The following is a 23072-nucleotide window of genomic DNA, read 5'->3' as shown; positions in this document are numbered from 1 at the left end:
TACTCACTTCTAAATCTTTTGTAGTCATTTTTGTATTACTTTAGTATAAATACATGTTAATTTGGATTCATATGTTGTTTTTTTCTGACTTTATGTGAACGAAAAGACACAAAAGCTCCCGTTTTCTCATTGGAAATAGCGATATTTCAAAATATCACTGTCCTGGTCACAAAAGCAAAGTTTGTGGGGAATAATAGCCATTTTCTATACTTTTGAGGCATAAGCAATTAGGAAATAACACTTACTACCCAGGAACAAAAATTGTGTTACATAGTGTTGAGTCCACCGTTTTCTAGTTAGTTTGTACTGAATGACCTCTTAATATAAGCTGTTTCTAAAACAACATTGTTAAAGCCACACAATGCGTTACAAATCATTCACAAAGCATAGTAACCCAACAAGCACCAGCTCTAACAAAACCCTGGGTTTGTCATAGCGCCTGCAAGTTGACAGTGATTTCAGTGCACTGTAATTTGCTAATTCATTAGCAGCTTTGGCAACCAAAGCCATTGGGGAAAGGTTTCTGCTACAACAGAATAGCTGGCAGAAAAGTAAATTAATTAATCTCTTTCAGCTGTTTGCAACACTTGTTCTAATCAGTAGTGTCATCCAGCACACACTCACACACTATTTCCATGCAATGTTGTTGCCTGCACTAATTAGGGACAGAAAACATAAAAAGCTACCAAACATCAAAGCTGTATTGAATGACCCTATGCGTATGCTTATTGTAACTTAACCCTGAACTAACAAGGAGGCAAGACTGATACCTTGATTAAAAAGCTGCCCTGCATCATGCTTAACCAATGGATCTGAATTACTTACATTTACTTGTAGTTATTTTTTTTAATAAAATGTATGCTCCACTGTCCTAACATCAACAGACAAGTGCTCTTGTATTTATCAGAGTGAACAGAAGTTCATATTTTGCATAGTAGCACACATTGGTTAAAATGAGGAATTATTATCAGCAAAGCAGTACAATATACCTTTGGATTTAATTGTACACACACCATACCGAGCTACTGTACCTACAGTATGACTAGCGGGCAACAATCAATTGTTTTACAAAACAGTTCTAGATACTGAAGCCTTGCTGGCGTTCTGTGTACCTGTTTTTTCTGCATAAACAGCTTCTCAGATTGTTCCACAAGGCATTATTCCAAGCACAGCCTGGGATGTTCAAAATCGCAGCTTTTTCGATTTTCACATCTGTGAAACACTATTGTTTTAAACAGCTGACAAAGTCTAGACCTCAGATAAAATGCTGCACCTTTCTAGATAGTAACCATACCCCCCCGGGATGTTAAGCAGAGCTCCAGGACATGGTCGACCAAATGGTTTCTAGTGCCACACCCTGAAGGGTTAAACCCTTTCATTACTGCTGACCTGCATACATCTTAATATAAGAACGAACTATATATTATATAGATTGAATCCCTATCAGTATAGAAAAAAAACATCCTTCTATTCAGCGGTCTACCTCATTTACATCGATGCTAGTAAATCTATTATACAGGGAACCAATATTGCTTCTTTACTACATAAAACAGAATCGATCAGAGTTTATATTTTTTTTTAAATGGCAAAAAAAACTATTTAACGCTGTTAAATGTGTTACTTAGTGCTTAAAGAGTTAAGGTACAAAGGGCATCTAACATTTTTCTACTTTGTGTTTCTTTTTTTGCATTATGTTCTCAAATTGTTTTTCATGGCAAAGAAAATAATTATTAATAGAGAAAGCATGGATTTTTTTTTTTTATTTTGGTTTTAAATCTAATACAAAGGAGTTTTTGAACTCCCTTTGTGCTTAAGTTACATGATGCATTGCAAGCATGTTTAGATAGAGATATTACTCTTCCTGTGGAGGTGGTAGAACCACGTAGCCTCCCGTAGACTCTGAGAACGCTTTGATTATTTCCAGATTTCTCACAACTGGTCATCAGTCAAACCACTCTTTGTTTCAATTTGTATCAAGAGTTTCAGAAGTGCTGTTGGATTGTAAGGAAACAAATTTCTTCTTTGCAATCTGGTTACAGCCTTTCTCAGTCCCATCAGACACATGATGGATTTCGTAAACATACCAGCAGAAGTCAGACTGTCATACAACATATTGTCCCGAAGAGATGAATGCATCAACATTCCCTGATCCCCTGTGACTTGACAATGTTTAGATAAGGTCTGGTCCTTATCTCCACTTTGGCAAACAGAGTTCCCTATCTTAAAACTGTCATCTTGCAGGCCTTCAGAACACTGCTTGCCAGTTGCTAAGCAAACTGGTTCCACCAGGTCGGATCCAGACTCATCTGAGCTCCCATAATCTACCAAGGGGTCATCCGAATATTTTACATTACACTTGGTTTGGCTCTTGGGCAATTCAGATCGTGGAACATTTTCTGCTAAATGGAACGCCAGCTGCATGCTCTCTTGATCATCTTGACTGACAGTCTTGGATCCATATGCATTCTCACTACAAGCTGCATTCTGCTCACTTGACTGTGACGAGAGTGAATCACAGTAATGGCAGGCAGTGCAGAAGTGCTCCCAGTCTTCCCTGACAAGTTTTAGATACTTGACAAAGTATTCCAGGAAGCACGTCTCGGTGGAAATCAGGAAGTCGAGGAGAACAGTGTGGTCAAATGCTACACTGCTGAGGAATAAGAAGAACACACAGTGCGGGTTGCAGCCGTTTTCATGGGTCAGCTGGGTCAAGCTTCCTGTACTGTCAACGCCATCAATGATGACACCACTCACTCTGCAAGAAGCAAAAGGGATTATACATTCATGCTACACATATATTACATTTAATAAAATGCCTGGTGTGTATTTCTGTCACTCATGTTTATCTTATTGGCAGGGAACAAGTATTTTGGGAACTTAATTATTGTCAATTCTTGCTTTGATATGAGGCTCACTACTGACCGCCTGTCACCACTTTTGGAGAATTGGTATTTATGAGAACAGTAATGATATGATAATTCTCTGTCTTATTGATGTCATCCAACATAAACCAGGGACAAATGATCTCAATATTTAGAAAAACAAAAAGCTCCTAAACCGTTGAGTAAAACCTACCTTCTAAAATGCAGATGCAATATCAGCAATGCCTTTGCTGCCTCTATCATATCATCATCCTGCTCCATGAATATCACAGAGACCCAAGCGCAGGGGTGCAGGAGATGCTGGGAGAGTGAAGCAGATTTGAGATGCTTCTTTAGGAAAAGCTTCAGAAGACACAGATAGCTCAGTAAATCAGTGGCACCTGCAGTAGATAAAACAATTTCAAGAAATCAAACCCGTCATAAATCCCTTTCCACCTCAGTAACTGAAGCAACAAGAAGACAAAACATAAATGTGGTTTACATTTCTGTAATGCAGCCGTGCAAAGCAGTGGCATGTGTAGGCTGCTTTTTAAAGGCAAATGATACTTCACAACAGTAATATAAAACACATCAGAAAATAATTGCGTTAGAATAAACAGTAGAAAACTGAAACGGTAGTGCTTCACTTTGTATGTATCATATCGTTTGTATTTCACATTTCAAAATTAGAGGACTGTACAAGATGAACCTTATTTAATGTCCTTTGATAGCACTACCAGAAAGTCTTTTCTGACACTTTCACTGTATCGCTAGTTGCCTGCCTTCTGCGGTTTTAAATCACTGGTTAATAGCATTTCTACATAATTGGTTCTGGTTATAATTATTTGTCAATTATTTTTTAATCCAACCCAACATCAAATACAGAATTCAATATATCTCCTACAGATTTGAAAATCATATTTTCTTAGGCATGACTGCCCTCTGCAGCATACAAAGGGAATAACTGAGGACTCAACTCAAAAAACTTTTTCTGAACTAGTAGAACATTCATAGAAATAAGCTGTCATAACTATGGGTAGAACAAATGGGGATTTATTTTTATAGAAAAGTTTTTAAAAGTTAGAAAACTAAATGGTTAAGTCAAAATCTACCAAATAAAACTGTCAAGCAACAGCAGCAACAAATGGATGAGACTCAAATCCCTGTACAAACTGGTAGAAATTACCTTCTTCTGTAGTTGAATTCTGGACTTTATATTCCAATGACTTTATTAAAATGAGGCTTGCTGCTCTCAGCATCACCAAATCAGGTCCTCCTTCTACATCACTGTTACCCAGCACCTCTGTGCCTCCAAAAAAGCTGGGCTTCGGACTCACAGGAATGTCTTGAAGCCAATCTGCATGTACAGATTGCAGCACACCATTCGCCAGGGCCAACATGTCACTTTTCAAATTGTCATCATGTTTTAGGGAGGAGTCCACCTCTCCTTTAATGAAATCTTCACCAGCTTTCTGGAGCAGGCACCTTTTAAAAAGGGCAAGCAGTTTCTTTTTCACTAAATACTGAACAGGGGAGGCAACCATCTGTAAAGCCAAGACAGCCTGTTGGAACAAGAGTCTCTGAACAGGGAAACAGATCCTCAGTTTTGTTCTGGCAGCAACAAAAACTTCAAGTAAATCAATGAAAGAGACTAGATTGGTTGTAACATTATCTCCTTCTTTGGTGTATGTTGAAGGCTCTTGATTCACGGCACTCGGAGATAGTGAAAACATGGTAGCATACAAGGCATTAAATGCAGGTTCAAATGAGGTGAAAAGATTCTCCAAGATTTCTGTAAAACAAACAATATGCAATACATAGATAGATAGATAGATAGATAGGTAGGTAGGTAGGTAGGTAGATATGACAGATAGATATAGCTAATGCAAGTAACTAAGTTTAATGCAAGTTCAATTGTCTTTAAAGAGTATTTAAATATAGCGTTTAATTCTGTACAATGCATAAGTCAAACAATTAAAGCTATTTCTAATTAACTAGATTTATAAATTATTACAAATGACATTCATCCAAATTATTTTACAATATGTTAATCAGGTAATTAAACAGTCACATCTAATTCACGAACTCATTTCTGTCTTAACTGACATAAATGACATCTGAAACGTTAATGATGAGAACAACCTTCACAACATAAATGTTAACTGTAGCCTTTTAATTCATTTACAGTGTATAATAATACTCATTATGAAGCTGCCATACCTGTTTTACGATGAAATGTTCCTTTAAAAACTCCTTTTACCACAGCTGTAAGAGACCATAAACATCCCTTCATCACACTGCTGTTGGGATGCTCTCTGAATGCCTGGAAACACCTCTTTTGCCAGACTTCATTTAACGAGTTCTAGCAAAACAAAAAAACACATACATACGTTGAGCTACACAGAAAGAGTGAATGAGAGGGACAAGATAATGGTTCCTAAATTAGGAAAACGGACAGCTATGACAACAACGAGTAGAGGGCACCCTTAACCAAAAACAAGCAAATCGCTTTGTTGCGTTTCAACACATCTTCATTCTGAGGGGGTTCACCCATAAAAGTGACTAATCCGTGAGAAACAGGACAAGTCCTATAATCATGAGCTCACTGGTTTGAATGAAGAACAGGAGTCCTATAATCAAGAGCTCACTCGCTTGAATTGGTCTGCGTGAAGAACAGGAGGAGTCCTATAATAAGGAGCTCACTAGTTTGAATTGGTTTGCATGAAGAACAGGATGAGTCCTATAATCAGGAGCTCATTGGTTTAAGTAAAGAACAGGCATCCTCCTATAACAGGAGCTCACTTGTTTGAATTGGCAATCTTGGATGCTCTGGTCTTTGAATTAGGGTGACAAGTTTAAGTGCCCAATTCCACGTGTAGATGAGCCAGGCTACTCCTGACTGGTGAGTGTGTTGCATTAGTGACACTCAGCTGGGTAAGTAAAAAAAGTTATATATGAAGTATATAAAAAAAATTAAAAAAAAATAAAAAAATACCTGCATTAAATAACGATTACCTGATGCAAATTCTGATTTACATTACAAATGAATATTCAGCCTTTTGGAGATATCACCCTCAGGGGTAAACAGTACTGCACCCCCCCCCCCCCCCCCATACAGCTCAATATTTTTCTATTATGATGACATGCATGAAATGGAAAATGTTAACAGCATTGCCAATTTTGATATCCAAGTTTCAAATGTATTTTGTTTTTTTTTCTCATTCAATTATACCAGTTTTATTAATGTCAGCACAACCGAGGAGATGCAGAAATCTTGACTTAATTCAATATGTGTTATAAATTCTCAAGGCACCTAAAGCAGGTCTTTTCTTTTTGGTTATTGTTAATTTGAATGCAGTTTAATAATCTTGAATGACACATAATGAGCTATTTGGTAGCTTTATGGCTGCTGATCTCATGTTCCCATTAACTTTTACGACACAAATCACAAAGGAGAAACTTCTCCCAGTCTCTGTAGTTACTTTAATGTTTCACAGTGCTGTAACTGTTAAAAAACAAAACAATATTCAAATAATTGCAATCAGAACCACACACATAAGCTACTTACACTAAGAACAAATATTGCAATTATCTTTTATCAAATATAAAGGCTAGATTCTCAAAGCTTTTTAATCCAAACCATTAAAACCATACTTTTCCCCCCCAAAAGGAGGCAAGCAAAAATAAAATAGAACATTGAATGATTGTGTGGAGGTTGTGATTTTCTGCTTACTACTTCCCACAGGTTACAAGACTTGTATATGATATAAGTTAAACAGAATTGCATATAAGCAAGACAAATGCAGTAATAGGGTTTTCATGTTCTCACAGCACACTACTCACAGTAATGGTAATCTGAAAGAGCACAAGTGAAGACACACATTTCACAGCCATGTGGGATAATAACTTGTCCTGGTCCCCAAACAAAGAAATCTAAGGAGATATAAAAACATATATGGTTGACAAACCTTAGTGTGAGAAACAAGAACAAAATTTAGATGAGGTTACAGTTCTGGGATGAAGATGCTACAGTCCATTCTCTGACTGCATTACAAACCGCTGCAGTGTTTCAAGACTGATCTCTTACATGTAAATGGAACCTGAACTGAAGAGGTTTCAAAAGCAAACTGTAGCGTGCCACAGTGCCAATGGATAAACAGGTTAAGTTCAGAGGCCTCTTTACTGGGGGCCGGGAGGTCTTTTGACCCTGAAACCACATCCCCAATTAGCCTATCCATAGTCTAGTGCATTATCAAGTTATACTCTGTAGTGTCCAGCAAGTGGTAGAAGTAATCAGTATTGTAGCAATACAATCCAGTAGAAATAAACACATTAATCCAAATACCATTTTTAAAGCCTTTATTTCAACTGCAATTGGCTGGAAGCATTTTTTATTTATTTTTTTGGTTAACAAGGGCTGTATTGTCCTAAATGTTGCACAAGTACAGGATTTACCATGCCTGCCTACATTTATAAATTCAATGAAAGACTAATATATATATATATATATATATATATATATTATATATATATATCTATATATTATATATATATACACACACACACACACACACACACACAATAGAAACTCACTAGTTGTGACACAAGGTCCATTTCCTCCAGTAGCACTCTTAGAATTCCCAGGTTGTCCTCCTGCACCCCTCTGCTTGGAGAGTGCACGTGGGAGCTCATCATCTCAATCAGACTGAGCTGAAGACACGCCGTTTCCTTCTGTAGGTCACTGTAACTGTGCCTCTTCACTGAACTGGCTGGACATCTCAAAGAGGGCATGTTACCCAGATCACACCTTTCATCACGCTCACTTCTGCTGCTGGCCTCATGTATGTTTGCAGAGGTCATAAATGGGCAAATGACAGCTGCTACCTCGTGATGCCCTTTGTTCAGTGGTGCTCCCGATAGCAATCCTTTGTATATTTCCTGCAGGACTACATGCCTCTGATCCATTTCTAATATCTAAATATCCAAATTAGACCATGAGCTCTGCCCTTTTACTCGCGATGAGACGTTTTCAACAAATCTCAAAACGTGCAGGAGTAACACATTAAGTACCTAATTCATTTTCCTTTGGAAAAAAAACACAACACAAGCTGTATTTACAGTACTCAATTTGATACATTACATTTAGACTTCACTTTTGCGGTTAACAAAAACAGAGTGAGCAATCATAACAATATTGTTAAGGAGAAAATTAAAATAACAGGTAGACAGCAGTTTAAAATGCTCCAAACAATGACAAACTATCAAGATACACACTACCTCTGAAAACCTGTTAATTGCACTGAATAAAACAATCCTGGGGCACAAACGTACGCTTTGGGTGCACGTAAACATGGAAAAAAAGACCAGGCGGTTTTAGCAACGTTCAAAATATTCTAAACTATGGAAACACTGAACACAAATGTTAAAAACTGAGAGCCCCACTCACGCTGTGACCACGTCCAACTCCCGACTCGCGTTTATTTGTATTTTTGTACGGTAATCGCCCCCCATTCACCTTGCGCAGTTCACAATGCGCATTCCACTAAGGGAGTTGTAGTCCACTTTAAAGTTTTGTGTTTTTTTTAAGGGTGTAAAACTCTATTACCCAGACCTCATCGTGCTGTCGTGCAGTCCCAGATAAGCCGTTTCCTTGGAGGAGGAGGAGGCTGCCAAACCTCTTCTATATAGAAGATCTTTGAGGCTGCTTACCGATACCGTGAGTCACTGGGAGGGGAAAAGCACCAAAAAGGCGAGGCGATGCTCCCAAAAGCCAATCGGAAAAGACCTTACTGAAGCTGGAGAAGGACCATTGACACAAAAACGGTCGTGATTCCGCAGACTTCCTTATCTTTGCAGCAGTTTATGCTCTTCACTTACGACAGCAGGAACACCCCTGGTACTGCAAGCTGATTGGCTGAGATCTGATAGCTTCTTCCCAATGACCCGCAGCATTGGGGGTTGGTTCAGTAAAGTGTACACAAATCTAATCAGTTATTTATAGTCTTCATTATCAATCAGTTATCGACTCTATTGAGAATACATCAACTTTAAGCAAGCGGTGCTTGTAAATATGCGCGCCGGTGTTTTGATTTGATTCTTCAAAACATCAGCAACAAAACTCTCAGCTTGAGTGTTAGGGAAAGGTAAAGTCGAGTAGTGCTTCGATCGCGTGTTTTCTTTCGTCTGTTATAATATGTACGGTCTTTAATATGATTTTGCATTGTCTCGCCCACCAGGACGTTTATTCGAATGTGTGGGGATTTCAAACAACTGGGCAGATTCAACGGAAGGCTGAAAAACTCAACAAAAGTGAGAGTACTCGGGCAGTGCACTAACTAGAGGTACAGTAATGCTCCATTGTCTTATGTGGTCGCCCTTTCTACATAGTGGAAACTGTATTGTATTTTTGGTTCACAAAATTACTATATCTCATAGTTATAAACACTTATTCTATTACCAACCTGGCCTGTACAATGTGGCTGCATTGTATAATTTTTTCCGGTACTGTGAAGCTGGTACAGCAGTAAAACATATGACTGTACGGTACACTGACGTTCATAGAGGTATTGCTGGTAATGGAATGGAACACACTAGACTTAATTCTGGTAGGATTTGCAATTGAAATTCATTTTCCGTAATCAATATTTTCACCATACCAGCGCAAAATATGTTTTTTAAAGATATTGTATAAGGCAAACCAAAATACTCAATACTGCTTTGATTAGTGGCTATTTTGGACAAGACAAGTGTGAAGATTGAAACGTGTAGAACAGATCTGTGTGGCTGAAGTATCCATCTCAAAAAGCAATCAGTTGCATTATAAATATATTAATACAGCCACAAAAAGGCTGTTGGCATTTAGTCTGGATTATACACTGAAAACATGAAGTGTAGCTAGTGTATGGTATTATTATTATTATTATTATTATTATTATTGTTATTATTGTTAAAGTGTAAAGAAAACAAACTTTCAGTGTTAAGGTCATTTGAAAATTGTGTAAATTATTTTAAACTTTTTAAATCCACTGGAAGTATTGGGCAAAAATCTAAACTGGTAATTTAATTTAGAAACGCAAAGCTGATGCTGGTCCACAGAGCCAGATGTATAACAGATAGTCTCATCTTTTTTTAAATGTGTATTTTCTTTGCAAGTAAACTGGCAAAATAATCAAAACATTATAACAAATCCACAACCAGTGGTGTACAATTCTGTGCATCTTAACTATAAACTATAGGTTTCATGGAATGTTAGGTCAGAACTTTCCATGACAAACTGGTACATATTGAAAAACAAAACACTTTATTATGCCTTTTTATATTTTCAGGTTCATGTAAAGATCATCTTGAATAATGTGTGCTTGTGAAAAGGGATTCATTATGTGTGAAATATTGAGCAAGGATTGGGTCACACATGAAGAAAGTTGAAATAAGGTAATGTCACTGACCAACCAGTGCTTGAATCTGTTTTCTTATCTCCTGTACATTCACCTATCACAAGTTCCTCGTTTATTGTGCTAGTAATCATTCTTAACTAATTTAGGATATGCAAAACAAAGCCATAGATAAACGCCTGGGTCCTTGTCCCTTTACTGGTCACATGGCTTAGCTACAGTTAGAGTAAGTTTGAACTAGGACACGTAAAATAAGTAGGTACCAGCAGCAACATTTCATCTATAGCATTGCATTTAAACTATTACATAGCCCAACATAAAGTATATAAACCAGATGGAGAACCAAAAGACAGTCAGCACGAAAAGGGGGGAGTTGTAGCTCTGTTCTCAAAGCAGTGTTATTTCTACTGAGTGAGTTTTTATTTTGACAAAACCGCTGATTGTGGCCACAGAATCAGCCACATGCAGTATGCCTCAGTGGGGTTTCTGATTAGTTATTCTGAAAGGGAAAACCTGCTGGAACAAAAATGAATAACAAAAAATGTGTAGATGTTCTACTGTTCTCTATGTCCACAATCTATTGCCTACTGTTACTAACTACAGATAATAGAGATACCTTAGGCAATCCCCCAAATGCATTGTAATATTAACAGCAGTGCTCCATGACTGCATTTGCATAAACGGCAGCTGCTCATTCTTCAGATTACACCTTGCACTCACACTAACTGTATGTCTGTCTGCCAATTCTTTTTTTTGTTTAGTGGTTACATTAATTTGTCAGGAAAGCACCTTGCACACCTGTTTCAAATAAAGATCCTGTTTGGCGAATTTGAAGTGATCATAACACCGTGCTCTGGCTTCATTTATTCATAATGATGCAGACAACACAGCTGTATTAGCGGCAGTGCAGTTTAAATGTGCCAGTAGGCTAGTACAATCCTTTCAAGCCACTGTCCAAATTTAGTCTCAGAAAATTGAACTGAAGGCAGGTGTAAGCGTTCCAACTGTTACCTGCACGTTCGGTGTGTCTTTGTCTAACCACACTGACATGCTGAGCATTCTGCTCTGCATACGTAATGTTGGGCTTAGCACAGTACCATAGACTCTGAGATGCTAACGGTGCTCTCCTTGTTTAGTCAAAAGAAAAGCTGCATGTCCTGATGACTCCCCCTTAACAAGAGCTTCCAGGATGCTAAATCATCACTGTCGAAGGAACCCGGAGCTGCAAGAGGAACTGCAAATTCAGGCCGCTGTTGCAGCAGGGGATGTTCATACCGTGCGCAAAATGCTGGAACAGGGGTACTCCCCGAATGGACGTGATGCCAATGGCTGGACTTTGCTTCACTTTTCAGCAGCAAGAGGCAAGGAGAGATGTGTCCGAGTCTTTCTGGAACATGGAGGTGGGAAAGTGGTGTAATTGCAGTGTGTTGGGAGAAGGGGAAATATTTTGTTTTGTGTGTATTTTGACTAGCTAAGCTTAGAATTTTATGAACTCTCTCAGATGTTTAGTCATTAATACAACGATATTAAAGCACTTTATATCACACTAATCTGTGTCTGTAGCACAGTAAACAAGTATGTTTAGGTATACTGTGTTGCAACTCTTTTTCCAGAAGATGGCAGCACATCTCCAGTTAGATTTTTTGTTTTGTTTTGTTTCATCTGCTTATTATAAATACATTTACACACGAGATGAATTTAAAAGAGGGAATGTTTTTTTTTTTTTTTTTTTCTTTTATTAATAGAAGCAATCTCATGCACCCAACTCTGGATGTGGGGCAGGAACAGTGAAATTGGAAGTATTAATTTCCAGGACATAGCCTTGATTTGTTCCTGTTCACTAATAAGTCTACATGGTCTTTTATAACTTTAAAATAATGTGCCCTTGCTTTATGCTATTTTCATTGACATATTGTAAAGCGCTTTGTGATGGTGGTCCACTATGAAAGGTGCTATATAAAAATAAAGATTATTATTATTATTTTATTATTATAAATCCCTTTTCTCTTTAAAAATTATTTTACATGTATACATTTGTTACAGCAGTTTTCAAAACCAATATGGACCTAATGCATGATAGATTATATTTACCTTCTAATAATACACACACTTCCTCTGTTCTGGATGACATTATGATGTTTGACAATCTTTGAATAAAAATTGATTTCCAGCAGTTGTATAAGGCACTCGGGGGTGAACAGATACGATACTCTTTTGCTACTGTAGCTAAGTCATCATTTTTGAAAGGGAATAACTTGACTCTACACAACTCTATTTTAATTGAGGGGACAATCTCTACAAGTAGAGGACATTATATCTACATTTTTTTTCTTAACATGCAGTGCAGTCGGTCTTAATTACTTTCTTACCCATAAAAAGAAGGTAAAAATCCTGTTTTCTTTTTATCCCCCTCTCTTGTTTTTTTTAGCTGATCCCACAGTGAAAGACTTAATTGGTGGCTTCACAGCCCTGCATTATGCCGCCATGCATGGCCGGGCACGGATTGCACGCTTGATGTTGGAATCAGAGTACCGAAGTGACATTATCAATGCCAAGAGCAATGATGGGTGGACTCCCCTCCATGTGGCAGCACACTACGGCAGGGACTCGTTTGTCAAGCTCCTGCTGGAGTTCAAGGCTGAGGTCGATCCGTTCAGTGACAAAGGCACCACCCCACTTCAGCTGGCCATTATCAGGGAGCGCTCCAGCTGCGTGAAAATCCTCTTGGACCACAACGCTAACATTGACATCCAGAATGGCTTCCTGCTGCGCTACGCTGTGATCAAAGGCAACCACTCATACTGCCGCATGTTCCTCCAAAGAGGGGCCGACACCAACCTGGGCCGCCTGGAGGACGGGCAGACGCCTCTGCATTTGTCTGCTCTGCGGGACGATGTGCTCTGTGCTCGGATGTTGCACACCTATGGCGCAGATACAACTACCAGAAACTATGAGGGACAGACTCCACTGGCAGTGTCTGGGAGCATGTCTGGAGCTAGCCGGCCTTGTCTTGATTTCCTGCAAGAAGTCACAAGTATGTTTCCTTTTAATATGATCATCTTTTTAGATTGAACCACTTCTGCCATCTCATTCCAAAGACACCCGGTTGGCTACACTACTGATTCAAGGGTGTAAGTGGAAAACTTGAAAGAAACAAAGTCAAGCAGACAAGCGTTTCAGCTAGTACCTTCATCACTGTATTTCCCTGATGAAGGCACTACTGGAAACGTTTGTCTAGTTGACTTCGTTTCTTCAACTGTACTGAGAAGCAGTGTTCGTGTTTGGATGAAACTCGGCATGCTGGGTATCCTTGGCGATGGAGGTTGAGGAGGCACCCCTCCAATCTTGCATAAGTACATATCTAGAGAACCATTCATCGATTTGCAATGTCAGTTTTCTTTACAACAAGTTATTAACAGCCAAACATTGAGTTTGTAGAGGAACTTGTCAGCTTGTCACACTTGCATTTATGCATGTACATAGAGTGGATGTAGGTCAAGATGATCTAACTTGTATTTCCATTACCTGAGCAATGAAAAGACTAACGAGTGGTCTTCTGGTGCATGAGCAGCATTACAATTCAAAGTTGATCAAAGTTAAGAATTTAAATTGCATGTAACATGTCATTACTCCTGCAGGCCCCAGAGGGCAGTGTTGATACTCAAATTGCTAAAAAAAAATAAATAAATCAGTGTTCTCATTATTTTTATAATTGATACCTGGAGGGGTTGTATTCTGGTGTAAAATTATACTTAAATACATAAAACTCTCTGATATGCCATTGCAGTGGCAACTGGGCTAGTTTTGTTTAGAAGGGAATTAAAAAGTTCAAAAGTCTGTCCCAGTGTGGGATGCTAAATTATTAAAGAATAAAAAAATATATATACATACTGTATATATTTAAGCAGCTTGTATATGATCGTGGGATAGTCTGTTCCAATCAGTCCTATGGTTCTAATTTACTTGCATTATAATGTGGGGTATGAAAATGAGACAACAAAAACTGCATTACTATACAAAAGGTTTAAGGATTTATTTAGCACAATACCTGCATACCTTTCTGTCCGCTGCGCTTTGATATCAAAATATCAAAGAGATTTGTCTCCGGTTGCAGTGTTAAATCAAACCTATTTAATAATGAAAGACGTGGCATTGTGCCCAACATCAGTGTGATAAGGTTTCGGCTAAGTTATTGATTACATTTACAAACAAATAAGCAGTAGGCTAGATGCCAGGTAAAACGTGTAGTGGTGTAATGAGCACAGGGTATGTTATGTGGTCACTGGATTTGGGATGGAACACCTGCTCCCGAGGGAGATACCACAGAGGCTCTGTTTGATCTGGCTTTCCCATAAAAAGCTAGGCAGTTTAGTGACATAACACAGAGACACGCAGATGCCCAGAAGTATGCTTCTGTTGTGGTTTATCCAGATGGCCTTGCTTTGAGCGTGTGCTGAACCAGAGTAAGCAGGAGACTTCATTGGGATTGGCCGATACATTTCTGAGCAGTAAACATACAGTCAGTTCCTGTAAACTACACCGTTTATTCAGCAGATGTAATATCCATGATAAAAAGTGTCGCTGGGAGGAGAGTACAGGGGATGTTAGATTTTTGTTGATCAGTTAATGGCCGGTAAGTAACTTGGCAGGAAACCCAATCCCAGCTTTAAAAAATGAATCGCTGGAAAACATGTTAAGAACATAATCGCTAGGATATAAATACCGAAGATACCAAATTTACTTGAGAGGCACCACTGTTAAAAGCTACTGTAGTGTGTAAAAACATGCATACTGTCACCTCGCTGTCACTGTTTTAGTGTGTGTGCTTTTTTTTTTTTTTCTCACTGTGACCAGACAACCTTGGGTACTGGATGTATTGTTCCCGTTCCAGAATCCAGAAGCTTTCTCGTTGTTCTTGTCAGACGGTTCTCGTCTGTGTTCCCTTAGACTGTGTGCAGTGGATTGGGTCTGTTATTTTTTGTTTCAAAGATGTATAGTAGCGACCCTTTAACAATCTTTAGCCTGTGTTGTTCCACTGTGTGTATTTGGGCATCTTTGAAAACAGGTATAGTTCAAAAGGCTACACTGTTTAAATACCTACAGTATTTATTTTAACCCCAGCACTGGCCGTTCTTATCATTTGTACATGGCTTGAGGTCTGGGATTAAAAAATAAATTTTGACGCGGTTGATGTGTCTTTTATTTGAGGGCTTTTAAACCAAGTCAGAGGTTTGGTTAAGGGCAGGCTGTAATCCTGTATTTATTCAGAAGCAATCAGGAATGAGTAAGTTCTGTAGACACCAGCATCTATTAAGTGGGCAGCTGCTTAAGCAAGCAAGGAATTTACAGGCATGACCTTAGACTTCAGCAAGCAGTTCCATTAAATGGGGGCCAGAACTTTGGAAAATCCCCTTGTTTCCTTACTAATGTACGCCTAATCAGGAAATGTTATTAACCTTTTACTATGTGGTGTTCCTGACCGCACCCAGAGATTTGCTCTAATGGGAGACCTCAATCCCTCTGATTCCTAGCCAGTGTACAGACTGCTCAGCAGCCAGTAGGGGACTGCAGTCTTTTTGTTTCTCCATTCTTATTTATGTATTTATTTTCCAGACAGCTTAAAGAGGAAGCAGCAGGCTTGCAAAAAAATATAGAGTTCCACATCCCCATGTGTTGCTACAGCTGTTTAAATAACATATTTAAACAATTGTTGCAAATCGTGGGGACGTATAATACTTTTTATTATTTTTTTTTTTTTTGAGGAGGAGAGTAAAATGTTTAATGTGAAGCATGTGTATATTGTTGATTGCAGTAATACTGGTAAATACTTTATTAGTACTAATCTTGTGCTTTTCTCTCTTATTTCAGGACAACCCAGAAATTTGCAGGACCTGTGTCGAATAAAAATCCGACAGTGTATAGGACTTCAAAATTTAAAACTACTTGAGGACTTGCCTATTGCCAAGGTCATGAAAGACTATTTAAAACACAAGTTTGACAATATCTGAGACCTGCAGTTACACAATGCTACCATTGCCACACAAGGCTGTTGCCTTCATCACAGTATATCCTATGCAATTACTGATTTTCGGAAAAAAAAATTCAGAGCACAGGTATACCGTTTTTATATCAATTGCAAAAAAATTAAATAATAATACAGTCTTAACATTGTTTTTGCTCCCCAGGTTTACAGAAAATAAGCTTTATATATAACAACAACAAAGAACTTTTATATGAAGGTGTTCTTTTTTTTTTAACAAATCTTTTGAGTAAAGTGTACAAACAAACAAACAAAAGGTCTAGCTGGCTTCTGAATGCAAAATAAACATGAACTACTAATGTATAAAATATGCTCTTAATATTAGAAACTGGTAAATGATTCTTATTGCTGGCATTTAGTATTTAATTATAAATTCAATTTGAGTTTTATTATCTTAATTGTGAGTGAAGCATAAGGATGTAATTTCATTGATCATTCTGTTTTAAAACACTTTTTTAAAATTTTCCTATTAATACCTCTACTGTTGCATTAGAATTTCAGGAAATTGGCAAACAGACAATGTTAAACCAGGAGGCTGTTCTAGGGAAATTCACAATACCACCAGAAGTCTCATAGTTATTGATTACTTTATTTGGTAAGCACAAAAAAATCCATGGTGAAAGTTGGAGAATTACTAAAATGTGTATGAAAATGCTTTGTCAGTGCTCCCGATGTCAAAACAATGTGCAATCATTTTGAGCAGCAAACATGATCATCTGTTTACATGCTTCAGAATCCTATCAAATTATTGTGTTCCAAGAAACTTAAGAGTTTTGTATTTTGGACTTCAGAACATTCATTTTATATGGTTACTTGGAAGGCCTAGTATTTATTAATTGAAATACTTTTATATTCAGAAAATGATGTGTGCTCCTTCAAAGTGTGCAATTGTTAGAGAACCGTCAGTATTCGGAGAGTATGCATTTTAAGGAAGTGGTATTAGTCCTGTCATTAGCCCCAGACTTCAGATTGTAAACACGCAGTCACATATTATTCCAAGAACAAAAATAGGTTTGGACTCGCACAGCTAGTGTCCACTTCCAACGCAGGGATAACAAGTTTCAACAGATACAGTTCAGAATTATATTTGAGGATCAGCAACAAGCAAGAAAACCCAGGGTACAAATGCATCAGCTATGCTTGTGTGGAAACAGTATATATTATCAAAAGGAGGGAAGCAACTGGATTCAAACATTGCTAATCATCATTAGCAATAAACAACTTATTTACTTTATACTTTTTAATTGATTGTTCTCATGTGGCTTGTTTTGTGTCTTTTTGCACATTGTGGAGGTCTTTGAAGTGGTAGAAACTATTGTATCCCAATGGGAATGAATGAGAAGTCATCCTGATCCATCTCCTGCAACGTGGGTGTGCAGGACTAAAGAGGAGATCATAATATAGATTCCATATTCAAGAAGCAAAAACTGACAGCACCTGTTTCAAAAATAACATTTTTGTGGTTCATTATAAGTTACCTGCCTTCTGTGTAAAACATAAAACAGACAAGTAATTTAAGTTTTCCACTTATCAGAAAAATCTAGTTCCAAAATAAGAAGTTTAAAAAAAAAAAAAAAAAAAAAAAAAAAAGCTTCTGTCATGTTTTGTGGTATTATGTTTTAGATATTTTAGCAAAACAAGTAAACATTTTGTTCATACGAAAATATTTCCTTACCATACAGTTTCGTTGTCATTCTTATTGGTGCATTTTTATACCCTCTTCAGTTTGCCAGTTTACCTTCATGTTATCAGGTACAACATTTTTGACCACCTTTAACACAATCACACTTTCTTCACAAACTTACACACCCATACGCTTTCAGATGGCTTTTTTTTCATTTTTGCAGCTGCCAGCAACTTACAGTTTTAAATGAACTATTGGTAGAGATAACCCAATGTAAGCCAAGCAAGGTTTAACACAATTATTAAATTGATCATTTAACTACATTACATTGCCCAATAGCATATGTTCCTGTTGAAACATTTGTGTTTGTAATGATGCATCAAATGTTAGATACAAGTTCATATTTAAGTGAAACTGGTGAAATAATCCCTTTAGTCTTGTACTGTTTCTGCTACTGTATTTTTTATTAAATTGTGCAGGGCAAGTTAGTTGTTGGAGTTTGATGTCTGGGTGTTTGCATTGCTAGGTTGAAAACCCCATTTCAACGAGTTGGATTCTTGAGAATTAAATTCTTTGAAATCCTTTTGGAAATGAACACTTAATATTTATTTTCATACTGTTGTGCTTGGCCACATAATATGTTATGATACCATACAATGGAATTGATGTAGTTATCAAGCCTGAACTCAATAATGCCCTTAAGAAATAACAGCTGTGTAAAGTTGCATGACAGAAACTAGCCACCAGAGGTATGCTGTGTGACTCAGGCATTTAAAATATAATACAGATATTACTGAGACTTGCTCGTTGATTGCTAGCTTATCAAAGCAACAACTTCCAACTTGTTATTGTCAAAATTCTTCATTGCTCATTTTCAAAGATACATTGAACATACTGGTTATAAGATCTCTACAGCACTTACCAAATACATTCTTAATTTTAAACACATCATTTCCTCTGTCTTAATTTAAGAAGAATATTTCAGACCCATATGATAAATGTTTAAACATGCTTGAATCAAAGTGCAACAGTGGCTGGATTATTATTATTATTATTATTATTATTATTATTATTATTATTATTATTGTTATTGTTATTGTTATTGTTATTGTTATTGTTATTATTTTATTTCAGTTGGTTAAAAGTGGCACATATCTACTATCAAAGACCAATAAATCACTAATCAATATTACTTCCAGTCTTCCAGACATCATCTGCTGATTTGTTGGGATAAAAAATGTAGTGAAACTGGAAAAGCGCAATATGTCAACTGGTATGTAAAATGTAAAAATGTGTGAATTAAAATGGGAGAGTTATACTGTCTGCCACAGTGATTGCCTTCCTTTTCCAGAAATATTACCCTCTGTAGAATCCTGAATATTATGACTGATTAAGGAGATTGTGTTCATATTGGAATTGAATGACACAGAGCGGTCTTGAATTAGAATTTACAGTAACTACAGCCCTTTAACTGGTATATGTTTAGTTGTGCCTGAACGTTATACTGGCAATGCCTTTAGAGGACGACTCCAGATCTGCCAGTGCTTGGATTCTGTTTTTCTGTTATAAATACTGAACAATAAATCAGCATTATGTAGGATTGCTCCGTAATAAAGTGAGACCCAAATAACAGATCTCAAGTTTGCTATGGTTTTATACTCTATTGTAAATCACTTTTTTTTTTTTAATCACAATTACAGATTTGTCCAAATTGCACTAGATCTCATTTGGTGTAGAACACTGCGTAAACATTTTGCACAAAGCATATTGTACTTTCTCTCCTTAAAGAAGGATTCATGTAATGTTCTATTGATTTTACATGAGATATTCAGCATAAAATAGTGTTCATGTGCACTGACTGTAAAATAAAATGGATTTAACCTACTGAGGCGTCCTTTCTGTGATGTTCTGGATGTCACTGTTCCTTTGTGACGGGTTAATACAATAGTTTGTTTTCGGTAGTGGCCTTAGGTTACATTTGATCCATACCTTATGAAATGGAATACCTCTCAAATGATTCAGCTCTTCAAATCAAGTAGCTGTTGGCACTTTAGAGCAGGGATTTGTTTAATAAGATTCTTACAGACTTCAGGTCTCGTCTCGGTTTCAATAGTTGGTTATTAATGTTCAGTGGAGCCGGCATTTCAAGTGAAAATGCTCCTTTTGTCTTTTCAAAACTCTTGTCATACTTCAACTTAAATATTAATTTCAGTGCCTGGCTTTTGATAACGTAAGGGATCCACATTGCTGGTTAAATACTCTCCCTGATACTATTGTATAAGACTTTCTGTTTCTAAATCTGGGAGTCACTTGTGGTTATCATCACAAGAGGACTCCAGAAAAACTTGTTAATACAAAAGGTGATTTTCTAAAGGATCTAACAGGATGTCTAGAATGCACTGTGAAGTTTCTGATTTTTTGTTGAATGCCATTTGAAGAGTCTTTTGGTAAACAAGCAAATAAACGAAAGCCTTTTGGAGGGATTGCATGAAAAGCTATTGTAGATTTTACTGAGATTTCTGCAGTCCAACACAATCAGTCTTTTGTGACAAGCAGCCTACCAACCCCTATGGATATTATGTGTTTGAAAACAAATGTGATTTTTTTTTTTCTACCTTTGTTGTGGAAAATGTGCTTCAAACAAAATAAATTAAAACAATGGACAGCCAACAGAAATAGCATCTCCTGGAAGTCCTGTAAAGCATTTGATTTGGCTGGGAAATATACTTGATTGTGCAGGATAAGCATCACTAATTTATAATAAAAACTAAAGTGTCAAGCACTGGCCCCAAGGTTTGGACGATCTCAAAAAGCTTTGGAATACTTCTGACTTGTATTGAAATTAACAGGAGCAATGGTTTTCTAAGGGGAGTGTGCAGGACCGGGTGAGATTGGTCAGATAGTTCTGCCAGGAATAGCTGGAGTAATACTTTGGGTGTGGGACTGAACAAGATCCTCATTATACAATATAGTAAAGTCTGATACAGTGTGATTGTCTGTTTCAGAAGCTACTAGTATTCTGGTTTTACAGAGCCTGATTGGCACAAACGACTTAGTGTTGCCTGATGGGAAGGTAGTCCAAGATTAGTGCTAATTGAAGCCCACAATGAGAATGTTTAATAGTGAAATTACAATGTTCATCCACCAAGTGGCGCTATATTCAGTGTAAAATTCAGATTCAAATTTAACATCATGTTCATTTTCAGCATTCACATCTATACTGTGTGGTTTTACACTGCAATTTACAGATAAAAACAAATTCTGTATACAGTGTCCTGAATATTATATCCTATAAAAGAGCATCATGTTCCAGACATTATGTGTACTAATTGTCAGCAACATGAACCATGCCAGGTACTCTAGTTTCAGTGGAATTTAATGAACATTTCTGGAAGGCTGTAGGCACCATGCAGGGATAATATAACAGTCCTTTTTTGGCATTGCAAGCTAAAAACATAATCTAATGATCTGCCTTAGAAATAGCAGCGTATACATTTCTAAGTGGGTTTACCCACAGTTACTCTGATAGGCATTTTGCAGTACTTTCACAATAAGACATTTATGCCAGCCATAAGAATAAGTGTTGTTCCCCCTGCTTCGTTCTCAGGAATGTCACAAATACAGCCGTTTTCTTTCTTGTTAATGGGCGCGAATACAGTACATCACTTAATATTGGCTAAGGTGACGTCATAGAAATAAAGATTTATTTACATATTACTTTACAACAGTGTAGGGGGGTTTGTCGAGTGAATCGCAGGTAATGTTACGTGATAAAATAATAACATTTATTTTAGCTAATCTTGCCTCCCCGGTAGGGAAAAAAAAAAAAACAATGCAAATATTGTTTGAAGTCACTTGTCCTTGGAGGAAATTGCTGCGGTGACACAGTTTTTAAAAATAAACTATGTCCTCATCTTAAATCGTATCAGACAGGTACTTCCAACTGAACTGAAATGTATAATTAAAACGCCTCGAGGTTTTACGTGCTGGGTAATCAATGCGTGGAAACACTAAGTGCATTGAATCAGCAAATGGCAAGTCTAAAAATGAGACTACATACTGAAACTATGCATGCAAACGTACAGTTCTGCTACACCTGCGATTGTACTATTATCCAATTCAGAAACTTTTCACTTATAGGTCACCGGTTTCTCGGCGAAACTAAAAGCAATTAAACATTGCTCCTATGCCTGACTGTTTCAATGGTATTTAGTCTGGTAGCACCATGAAAACAGGGAAGGGGACGTGTATTTGAGAACTGTTTAACAAACGGTCTTAATTGCAATGCGGGAAACGACACATGTACAATTACAATTCCATGTTTTTAAAAACAACAAATAATAAGTTTTGAATGTTCTTTCAGTGGAACAGGAGTTATTCTGTCAGGCTGCCATGAATACAAATTGGATGAGTTCCAAACCTTGAAACATGATTCTTCACATTCCAGGTCTACCATTTAAGCTTCTTACTAACAGCACAAGACAAGATGTCATGTACTTGCAGTGATGGATTCAGTTCGCAAATGACTGTGGTTGAGGGCTATATTCAGTGAGAAAGAGAAATGTGCAAATACAAGAAATCTCTTATTTCCTTTATGAATTTCTAAACTAGATCTTTATTTTTTTTTTTTTAAATCCTAAACCTTTGATAAAGAATAAATATGTTTAACTAATTAAAAAATGATTCCCAAATCGTTGTTTGTATTTGTTTATATTTCAAAAATTGACAGAGAATTGTTTTATAATTTTATAAGTTACCAAATGTAAGAACATTGAAATAGTACCAACTGCATACTATTGGCTGTTTACATAGCTTAGTACTTTACATAATGTACATTATATACCTCGTACTAATTAATAGTTATAATATACATAAACAATATGGAATGAGTCGATTGATGCTATTATAGATAATATACCATTGAATATACTTTATGGCCAATAAATATACTTTGTCAGACCTTTTCAGTTTAAAGCTTTGCAATTTAGCTACTGGCCAGGGAGGAACTTAGGCCTAATAAAAAGCAAAGGCTGCATTCTCTTATTCAGTACATTATTGTACAGAATTGTACAGTACCCCATGTGTGTTGAATTATCTTCCATTGGTTTATGAGACCCAGTGGCTTTGAATCTTTTTTGTATATGTGGCTATATATA

General features: G+C 37.1%; 2 protein-coding genes across 3 annotated transcripts; one reads left to right on the top strand and one right to left on the bottom strand.

Annotated features, from left to right (window-relative positions):
• Positions 1 to 1769: 1769 nt before the first annotated feature.
• On the bottom strand, positions 1770 to 8691 carry lins1 (lines homolog 1). The gene is made up of 7 exons (XM_041218035.1): positions 8308 to 8691; positions 7455 to 7944; positions 6705 to 6794; positions 5082 to 5223; positions 4048 to 4653; positions 3076 to 3262; positions 1770 to 2755 (listed from the first exon to the last, which is right to left on the bottom strand). The coding sequence occupies exons 2-7, from the start codon at positions 7824 to 7826 to the stop codon at positions 1930 to 1932; spliced, it is 2223 nt and encodes a 740-aa protein (XP_041073969.1). The 5' UTR covers positions 7827 to 7944; positions 8308 to 8691; the 3' UTR covers positions 1770 to 1929.
• Positions 8692 to 8811: 120 nt separating this feature from the next.
• asb7 (ankyrin repeat and SOCS box containing 7) lies at positions 8812 to 19767 on the top strand. 2 transcript variants are annotated; one of them, XM_041217882.1, is made up of 6 exons: positions 8812 to 9004; positions 9098 to 9202; positions 10187 to 10292; positions 11389 to 11652; positions 12681 to 13286; positions 16121 to 19767. In XM_041217882.1, the coding sequence occupies exons 4-6, from the start codon at positions 11442 to 11444 to the stop codon at positions 16258 to 16260; spliced, it is 957 nt and encodes a 318-aa protein (XP_041073816.1). In that variant the 5' UTR covers positions 8812 to 9004; positions 9098 to 9202; positions 10187 to 10292; positions 11389 to 11441; the 3' UTR covers positions 16261 to 19767. The 2 variants fall into 2 exon arrangements, with proteins under 2 accessions (XP_041073816.1, XP_041073817.1); XM_041217883.1 differs by having other exon boundaries at positions 8812 to 9202.
• Positions 19768 to 23072: the final 3305 nt, after the last annotated feature.

This window comes from Polyodon spathula, chromosome 19, assembly GCF_017654505.1.
Source record: "Polyodon spathula isolate WHYD16114869_AA chromosome 19, ASM1765450v1, whole genome shotgun sequence".
NCBI lineage: Eukaryota > Metazoa > Chordata > Actinopteri > Acipenseriformes > Polyodontidae > Polyodon > Polyodon spathula.
This window is presented reverse-complemented; position numbering and strand designations above follow the sequence as displayed.

What these genes read in the sequence shown, in the direction of transcription:
- lins1 (XM_041218035.1), bottom strand. Translation starts at nt 7,826, where the DNA reads ATGGATCAGAGGCATGTAGTCCTGCAGGAAATATACAAAGGATTGCTA. An exon ending in TGGACCTTGTGTCACAACTA is followed by an intron (nt 6,795 to 7,454) that starts GTGAGTTTCTAT and finishes ATATCTCCTTAG; the next exon opens with ATTTCTTTGTTTGGGGACCA. An exon ending in TCTTTCAGATTACCATTACT is followed by an intron (nt 5,224 to 6,704) that starts GTGAGTAGTGTG and finishes TTGTTTTGCTAG; the next exon opens with AACTCGTTAAATGAAGTCTG.
- asb7 (XM_041217882.1), top strand. Translation starts at nt 11,442, where the DNA reads ATGCTAAATCATCACTGTCGAAGGAACCCGGAGCTGCAAGAGGAACTG. An exon ending in AGTCTTTCTGGAACATGGAG is followed by an intron (nt 11,653 to 12,680) that starts GTGGGAAAGTGG and finishes TGTTTTTTTTAG; the next exon opens with CTGATCCCACAGTGAAAGAC. An exon ending in TTTCCTGCAAGAAGTCACAA is followed by an intron (nt 13,287 to 16,120) that starts GTATGTTTCCTT and finishes CTCTTATTTCAG; the next exon opens with GACAACCCAGAAATTTGCAG.